Genomic DNA, 9,066 nt, shown 5'->3' with positions numbered 1-9,066 from the left:
TACTAGAAACATGGTCTCGAATAACATGCCAGTTAAGCGAATTTTTATAATATAAAGGCTGAAGAATTGCTTAATTTTTTTCTCCCAAGTTAGTGGAAACTTTTAATGTGATGGGTAATTGGATAGAATAAAGACTTAACATAAACATCAACTGCTAGGTAAATCATTTAACCAGAGCATGGGTCTCTTTCAACTTCCTACTAGGTCACTTTCCAGCAGTAAAGCATCAAGTGCTTGCAAAATCAGAGGGTGAAGGTGCACATACTTACTTCCCACTCCTCCTAGTTCATACTGACAATGGCCAAAGGCAGGCTCCTGCTTCCTCCATTTTTCTCCCAAGGAAGAGCTGGTCACACAAGGAGCGGTATCCCACATGATGAAATTTCCACATGATGAAATTTTATTCCTCTTATTTTAGATGTCATTGTCTCAATACATATTATTAGACATGCTTTCTAGCACTAATTGCTGCCATTGGGAGTATTTAGAAATTCCATGCAGGCCTGTTTGACTGCATTATCAGCTGACAGCATTTATTGGTTTGATATAAGCCACCTTTGGTACCACAGGTAAATGCGAGGGTGGGGCACACACCTACAAGTTTGCCCCTTCACTGCTAGTTCCATGTGATTACTTGAATGAAATGTACTCTTCACATACTTCTTTCTCCACCACAAAATGTACTTTGTCCATAATGTAGTTTTCCTAATGTGCAATTTGAAAGACTACAGGATTTTAACACAAGATATATAATTGTGTTCTTGGACAGTATCTTTAGGAATACTATATATAAAATCATTTTCCTAATGACTGATCATTCTGCGGTTTGTCAATCTATGCAGAGAAAAAAGAATGCAAATATTGCTGCTGAAGTGATGTATTTGACAATTCTACAGTTTAAATGATACAGCAATTAACTTTGTATAATACAGTTGTGGTACAATAGTCAATGTTCAGCTTTTATTCTTCCACATTTGCCTCTGTAATGTTAATTTGTACTATGTATCTGAAAAATAAACCCCAAACAAAAAACTTCAGCCAAACTCCCCTTCCTCCTCCAGCTTTATTGATAGTTTAAAATTACATTTCTATATTCTAGGACTTCAATTGCTTTTACCATCTGACTTTAAAAACTGATTACAAGCAAATGAAACTCAACAGTTGTCTAAGTGATATAGTATACAAAAATAACATCTTGATTTCTGTGAAAATGCATTTCTTTGCAAGTCCTGAATAGCTCCAAATTGTGTATGCTCTAAAGCACTGATGTTCTGGGTTTGATTTAATTTGAAATATTTAATGTTTCCCATTACCTTGTTATCTCATATTAAACATTCACTTATTGTATTACTGTTACTTCAGTTCTCGATTTCTCCCTCACTCTCGTGGCCATTAACAGGCATGTGCATTGTTTTGTTTATCCCACTTAGCTATACGCTCTAGGTAAGGCCTGATACAGATACTCGGTGTTATAACAGTTATTGAGGTCAGATAATCCAAGGCCATTATTGTAATTAGTTAGTGTGGAAGTTCAGACACTTCCAGTTTGTTTTCCTCCTGCATATGATCACTTCCATGGAACCCAGGGAGGCTTTGCTGGTCTGACTTAACTCTTTCCACTCATCCATCCCTATTCACCAGTGGCACGGAAAGGGGGTTCTTTAACAAAGCATTATACATAACACCTCTACCAAACTAAACATAAACATTTTTGTAGTTAAATGCAGAAAGTCGATTTTTCCACCCCTTTCCTCCTTTTACACGGCAAGTAAAGCTCACTGGCCTGGGAATAGCCTCTATCTGCCAACCTTTGGCCAGTGAAGAGGATTCAGAGAAAAATAATACAACCATCAATCAGAAAAAGGAGGGGCGACAAAGGAAAACAGTTAAGCTGTAGCCTCAATTGTGCATTCCCGTGCAAGGTGTCCTGACTCGCCACAACGATAGCAGTTGACTTCGCTAGTCTTGCTGCAGTTGATGGCTACATGGCCAGTTTCACCACACCTGCAATCAGACAGGACAGAACTTCAGTCCCACACACAAAGTACATCCATAGAAACACTACTGTATAGTATTCGGGACATTGCAGACGTGATTCCTATGTCCCATGTTTTCAGCTTCTTCACAAAATAAACTCATTCTACGCTTGTACAGTCATAAAGGTAAAGGTACCCCTGCCCGTACGGGCCAGTCTTGACAGACTCTAGGGTTGCACGCCCATCTCGCTTAAGAGGCTGGGGGCCAGCGCTGTCCGCAGACACTTCCGGGTCACGTGGCCAGCGTGACAAGCTGCATCTGGTGAGCCAGCACAGCACACGGAACGCCGTTTACCTTCCCGCTAGTAAGCGGTCCCTATTTATCTACTTGCACCCGAGGGTGCTTTCGAACTGCTAGGTTGGCAGGCGCTGGGACCAAGCGATGGGAGCGCACCCCGCCGCGGGAATTCGAACCGCCGACCTTTCGATCGGCAAGTCCTAGGCGCTGAGGCTTTTACCCACAGCGCCACCCGCGTCCTTTGTACAGTCATACCCTTACTGAAACCTAGTTGACCCTAAAAATTTTGGAGTTTACCCAAGTGAGCAATGAGGTATTAGCAACTTGAGAAGTTACAAATCACGAGTTCTATGATAAGAGCACAAAATAATTTAATGGGACACAGAAAGAAAATCAATAAACAAATTTTATTACGGTAGAAACCGTTGCAAAAAAAATAATCCAAATGTTAACTAACCCCATATATTTTATTGTAAATACACAATTTGTTTATAAGAGACCTAAAGGTCAGCATAATGGGATTAATATTCACATTTGTTGATTTACCTATAGCATTTCACTTTGGTGCAGTCCTTTTGGATGTGTCCAAATTCCCCACAAGAATAGCACTTCTGCTCATCTGCATGGTCACAGTCACGAGCCAAGTGGCCAGGTTTGCCACAGTTGTAGCAGCACTGCTCTCTCTCTCTCTTGGGCTCTTTGCAGTCCTTAGCAATATGGCCACCTCTACCGCAGTTATAGCAGGCTTCCACAATAAGAAAAAGGAGACAAACAAGACTATAAAACCTGGAGAGAGTTGCAGAATATGTGCTTAACATTGTGTTACGTCCCATAATTAACTGGCAATGTTTCTCCCCATCCAAACTTTAGAAATACTTACCATCCTCCTGAAGATCACAATCCTTGGCAAGATGACCAGATTCACCACAGCGATAACAGATGTCTGGGAGTGATGATGACATAAACTGGAAGCCTATTTAGAAAGATAAAGTCATTTAACAATTCAGTGGTGGTACTACATGTACCATAGTTAAATCACATAATGGGACAAAAAAGAGCATACCAATTTCTTTTTTCTCACTATATTGCACTGTAAATAGCAACAAAATTAAAGCAGCTGTGTAAATAAGCCCACAAAAAACCAGTTGGTCAGTAAAAAAACCAAACCAAACCAATCATGACATCTCCCAGAGATACTGGCAGAGAAGGAATGACTCTGCTCGCCCCTTCCATTGCATTTCCGCTATTGTGTTGGAGGAAAACTTTTCTTCCTCTGTGGCTCTTTTCAAAACCTAAAGGACTAGTGATCAGTCCCTCCCTCCACATACCTACTTATTCATCTACATGGAATTCCTAGCAGCTGTGGTTAGGCTACCAAATGAGTTGTTAAAAGAGACTAACTAATGTTTACTTTCAATTTGTACAATTTGCTTTGGGGATGGGAAAATACCTCTGCCACGGCTTCGCATTCCACGCCCACGACCCATTCCAGTAGGGCACTCCCGAGCCCAATGGCCAGTACGCCCACATTTGAAGCACTCGTTGCTGCTCATTGCTGCAATTAGGTTTCCTAAAAAAGAGGGAAAATGTTGTTAGAATAATGTAATTATATGATAATATTTACAAGAGCTGAAGTGCTTGATGCCAACTTGTAAACTACCTATAAATACTGTTCAAATGTAAACTGCTTTCATTTTTCACAGTATTGACACAACCCAAAATTTCTAATAATACAGCATATTAAGTCCAATGGCTATACACTAAACCTAACATGGAGGATAACATCCAACTCTACCTGTTACAAATTACTGTTTTGAACCTCACTTTTCTTTATCTGACTTTGCTCATGTACTAATTTCATTGTTTACATTTATATACCATCATTATTTTGGCATTATTTCATCTTCCATACAAGGAGTCCAAGCAATGTAACAGTTCCCCACCCTTCCCTTTATTCCCAAGAGCTCAGGAGATGCAGCTGGTTCTTCTCCACCCAATAAGATATTTATCTGCTACCAATGTGAGCAGCACGTGAGCAGGGTTGAATACCCAATACAATTCATATGAATCAAAAACTAGCACCTAAGCCCTTCCTGTCACATTTTAAGAGTCAGCTCCTTCCTATTAAGTTATTTGGCATATTCTTCCTGGAACTCAGGGGTACAGGTGTCCATCCTGTGAGAGTGTGTATTGAAATATGACATAGGCTGCTGTCAGCACCCAACTAGTGTCTCTTCTCCACTCTATACTGGCTCTGACTTATCTTTTGTCTCCTTTGTTCCTCTTCCACCAGTTCTTCTCTCAAGCCACAATTCTTCCCACATACTGCCTCATTTGGCCTTTCGCATAAACCTCTTCCTATACCTTCTTATCCTTTCATTAATTCTAGTTCATTCATCTTCCCTCTGCTCCATTTAGGTATAGTCCATCCCCATGACTATTTTTCCAACACATAATCCCCCCCAGGAACCACATGAGGTAAAAATCTCTGATGCCTTATGTCACATCCTTCCAAGTTTAGCCTATTACTTTTTCTTCTCTCTACTTTCAAGATAAATCTCCCCTTCCTGCACCATTTCAATGACTCCAGAGAAGGCAAACAGGTGCACAGTATAATAATATAGACACCCATCTCTGTGTTAGAAAAAGCTTATATCCATGAACTATTAATAGCAGGTAAATTTTGTGCCTTATAAAACTACTGCCTGTTGCTAAATAAGAAATAACTCAGTACAGTATAGCACTTGGGCAATTCATGAGTCATGTCCCACATGCAGCCCTCACAAACCTACAATGTGATCCATCAGAGGCAATGTTTGAAATCATCAGGCGCATTTTGCACCTGGTTATCAGCCACTTGCGACCATGTGAAGATGCCCAGGCACTAGGATGATGCCTGACACCTCCACCATCTTGGAGTTGCACACCTGGGGATCCTTGGATCTTTGTTTTCACACACCAGCAACACATGCTGTAGAATTCTATCTGTTATATTTTATCTGCAGAATCAGAATGAATTTCAGGAACCAAATGCTGTATTTAAAAATATGACTTTAGAGCAGTCTGGCCCCAAAATGGTAACTAGGAATTCTGTTTTGGCGACTGTAACCATAATTTAAGGAGCCATTTGGCACATAGCTTACACATCTGAGTTTCTAACAATGATCACATGTGCCCAAGGCACCCACCCCCAACATTTCCTGACCACCATCAAATTTTGCTGCCTTGGAGTAAGCTCAATTGTGATGGGAAGCATCATCTTCATGTGCCTTCTACTCCTTGTAAATGGCAGAGAGCACTCATAGGAGATGGAAGATGCCTTTCTCCCCATCACAATCAAGAAATAGTGAGAGTGTATGGTAATAGCCCAGCCCTACACTGCGTTTGGCCATATCCAATGGCAAGTGGCTTAACTGTTCACCAACCACCCATGCGGCCCTTAGGTGAACTACGCCTACATTATAGGAATATGCTCAAGTTCTCTAATACTCAGGGATAACATGGGAAATAGATAGGATCAGATTTCCAACTCGCACTATGGTGAGAGGCACTCAGAATGTTTCTGAAATGCAGTGTGAAGGCAATGAAGAGAAATTTACCAGAAAATGATTATAAACACAATTTGATACCTTTTTGATGAAATCTTTATTGTCACTATGAAGCAATTATTTTCCACCTTTTGTCCCACATTTATCACATTAGACTTTGCCCAGATTTTTTAGTTCTGTAAGTTAATAGCTGCCATTGAAAAGGTCAAGACCCAGCACAGCTTAGGACAGGCATGTCCAAAGTCTGTTTCGGGTATCTAATATGGCCCGCCAGTCGGTTTAATCCGGCCCCTATGGCAGTTTATTTCCTGGGGTAAAATCCTTAAAAAAGCTCAACTTTGGTTGGCCCTCCACTTCATCAAATCTGGCCCTCTTTGGAAAAAGTTTGGCCACCACTGGCTTAGGAGCTCACACAAGTATATTTATTTAATAGTTAGCTTTAACAGTTCAGCCAAAGGGACACTCCAACTAGGCAAGGCTTTTAAATAAATTATGTAGCTTGGGCATCTGTTTTTAAATCTGTTTTAGTTTTGGGGGTGCAATAACTTGTGCTTGTTATATTTACATTGTCTTTGATTTCATGATTCTATGCCTTATTTGTATTCAATTCTTATCTTATTTAAGCAATTTAAGTCACCCAGATAACTTTTCTATGAGGCAGCATAAAAATGCTTTAAACGACAAAGTAAACATATGTTAAATTTCTAAAGGGCAACAGTATAAACCTGCTACAAACACTTAATAATCCTAGAACATTTTAAATGCAAATGAAATTATAGTAGCATAAGCAACTGAGACCTGCATCAATATAAACTTCCTTGAGCACTATAAATTGACCAGATCAGGACATACACAAGTATGCCACTGCCTTACTTTCAGAGGACCTGCAGTTACCAAGTAGTGAAGAGCATCTGTTACACAAAATTCACAATTGTGCTTCAGCCGGGATTCAACTGGGAATTTGGTATTTAGTTATGATCTGCCCTAGCAGTAGCAACAGAATCAACAACGTGCAAGATTTACATGTACTTTAGAAGTAGTTCTGGTTAATAATGCTCTGGTGCCACTTTTTAAGTCACCTGCTTTTTCAGGCTTCCTCTCAGATTGTTCCTTAGTAACTGACCTCTCCATCAGAACACAGGCTGCTTGGCTCATTTGAACTCTTCCTCAGCCTATTCCTTTAAATAGTACTCAAGTGATATAATACTACAATAAAGTCCTTGGCTGTCTCCACTGGATTTTACACTGTCAAGTCCTCCAAGCACCGTGCTTGTCCCCCGTGTTACTTAAAGCACCTAGCAGTGCATCACACTTTCGCAGAATTATCAGCGGTTCACCCACGTCTCAAGGCTGCAAGCACACCCGCCTTGCTTGAGATCAAGTCCCACTGGAGCCAGAGGGGCTTGTTTTCCAACGGAGGGTCGGGCGCGCCGCCTTTCCCCGACCGAGGAGCGCGCTACACTCACCAATGGGCGGACAGCAGCACACGCCATCTTCGAGCGTCACAGACACGGCCGTGAATTACAATGGATCGGCTAAATAGCTGGCTCCTCTTGCGAGTTACTCAGCCGAACACGTGGAGGACGCGCGGGGAAGGCGGCGGCGGCGCCGCCATCGGAGACGAGCACCTTTCCCGAACTAGCTAGAGGGCGGCCCCAGGCGGAACGCCTCGATTTGAGGTCCCGAGCCTCCCCACGAGGACACGCTCCCACGACGACACTGTTATGGGGAGCGGCCGTGGGGGGGGGGGGGGAGAGAGCAGCCTCGCGTGCTGAGCGAAGGCCTCTTCTCCCTCCGCCTCATGATGTGTCCGCGTCCAACTCCAACCCTCGCGGCCCGTTTGAAATCTCACGCGCAGGCGCGCAGGGCCTGCACAGGGCCCAGACCAAACGAGCGCTTCTCGTGACGGGCAGGACCCGCCCGCCCTGTCTCCCTCCCGAGCGCGGGAGGTGGCCCCCGTCTTCTTCCTGGCCCAGAAGGCGGGAACGAGGAGCCCACCTACCTGCAACCGCCTCAGCCCTCCCGCGAGGGGGTCGACCACAGAGCGCCCTCAGCGAGCCCTTCTTCCCGTCTTCCTCAGAAATAACCGCGGCCGAGTACGGTGTTTTTTTCCTTTTCCCGCGCAGTAGGCCGGAACGAGCCAGCGCCCTCCTTCCCTCACCCCGCCCAGAGAGCTTTTCTCCTCACTCAATCCCCCCCTCAAACTACGCCAACCCCGTCGGCCTACCTCACCGAGGGTTACCTCTCTCTCGATTTCGGTTCTGTCGTCGGTTGAAGCTGGACCTCCCCCGCGCGGCGATGGACTCTCCCCGCTCCTGCTCTCCTGCCCCCCCTCCGCTGCTCCGCGTGCGCGCGACTTGACTTGGCCTCTCTCTCTCTTTTCCACCCGCTGCCGTTGAGTCCCTGCTGGCTGCGCCACACGCGGTTTGCACACGACCCCGCGCACCCTCCCTGCTGATGTGCGCACGGCTCCCTAATTCCGATCACCCCGGCCAATGGCCGCCCGCCGATTCTTCCGCGTGGCCTATCGACGACAGGGCTGGAAGGGGCCAATCAGCACCGTGGAAAGGGGGGAGGAGTCCGCCTACCGGAATCTCCTACGTTCATTCTCCTAGCGTGAGCCGAGGGGAGGGACGAAGAAAGGGAGTGGGCGGGAGGGGAGAGCGCGAGGAGAGGCGCTTTTCCCGCTCGCTGCCTTTCTCGGCCTCTCGGCTTTTCCGCGGGAGGCGCTCGCTCGTTCGCCGGCAGCCCTGTTGTCGCACCTGAATTGGGAAAGGCGGCGCCTTGCCGTCTTAGTGCGGCGTCGCACTTCTGAGGGCTGCGGCAGGCGCTCCACGGGGTTGTTGAAAAATGTCGCAGCGTACAAAAATACATCAGGAGCGGCATCCATAGTTTTCCGCGTTACTTTTAAATTTTCCCTCAGGATGCCTGAAGGCTGCACTCCTGCACACATTTTATCGGCAGGGAAGCTTAGTGGGCCTTAGTGAACCGCCCTAGATCTGTAGGTGAAGGGCGGTATACAATTTTTAATAACAAAATATAGAAAAGGCAAAGGATTGGGTTCCACAGTGTAACGTGCGAATGTCGCCAGCTCACGCCAGTTCGCAAACAGCATCCTGAAATTAATTTCACCAGTGAGAAACTGCAACTGGCTGAGACTCCCACGTGCAGTGAAAACTTGCTGACAAAGCCAAGATCTTCTGCCAGATAATATATGAAACAGCAGTTAGGCAATGTCTTCTTA

The 9,066-nt window shown here is 44.8% G+C and overlaps 1 protein-coding gene across 5 annotated transcripts; it reads right to left on the bottom strand.

The window, feature by feature from the left end:
• Nucleotides 1–861: 861 nt before the first annotated feature.
• CNBP (CCHC-type zinc finger nucleic acid binding protein) lies at nucleotides 862–8,231 on the bottom strand. 5 transcript variants are annotated; one of them, XM_053377707.1, is made up of 5 exons: nucleotides 8,050–8,231; nucleotides 3,725–3,844; nucleotides 3,155–3,247; nucleotides 2,821–3,019; nucleotides 862–2,004 (listed from the first exon to the last, which is right to left on the bottom strand). In XM_053377707.1, exons 2-5 carry the CDS (start codon nucleotides 3,825–3,827, stop codon nucleotides 1,887–1,889), a joined length of 513 nt encoding a protein of 170 aa, XP_053233682.1. In that variant the 5' UTR covers nucleotides 3,828–3,844; nucleotides 8,050–8,231; the 3' UTR covers nucleotides 862–1,886. The 5 variants fall into 5 exon arrangements, with proteins under 5 accessions (XP_053233682.1, XP_053233678.1, XP_053233679.1 ...); XM_053377703.1 differs by having other exon boundaries at nucleotides 2,821–3,023; nucleotides 3,156–3,247; XM_053377704.1 differs by having other exon boundaries at nucleotides 2,821–3,023; nucleotides 3,156–3,247; nucleotides 8,065–8,231.
• Nucleotides 8,232–9,066: the final 835 nt, after the last annotated feature.

This window comes from Podarcis raffonei, chromosome 2 (genome assembly GCF_027172205.1).
Source record: "Podarcis raffonei isolate rPodRaf1 chromosome 2, rPodRaf1.pri, whole genome shotgun sequence".
In the NCBI taxonomy this organism is placed as follows: Eukaryota; Metazoa; Chordata; class Lepidosauria; order Squamata; family Lacertidae; genus Podarcis; species Podarcis raffonei.
Note: the sequence above shows the minus strand (reverse complement) of the source record. Positions and strands in the feature narration are given on the sequence as shown.

What these genes read in the sequence shown, in the direction of transcription:
- CNBP (XM_053377703.1), bottom strand. Translation starts at nt 3,827, where the DNA reads ATGAGCAGCAACGAGTGCTTCAAATGTGGGCGTACTGGCCATTGGGCT. An exon ending in AATGCGAAGCCGTGGCAGAG is followed by an intron (nt 3,248 to 3,724) that starts GTATTTTCCCAT and finishes CTTTCTAAATAG; the next exon opens with GCTTCCAGTTTATGTCATCA. An exon ending in ATTGTGATCTTCAGGAGGAT is followed by an intron (nt 3,024 to 3,155) that starts GGTAAGTATTTC and finishes TTTCTTATTGTG; the next exon opens with GAAGCCTGCTATAACTGCGG.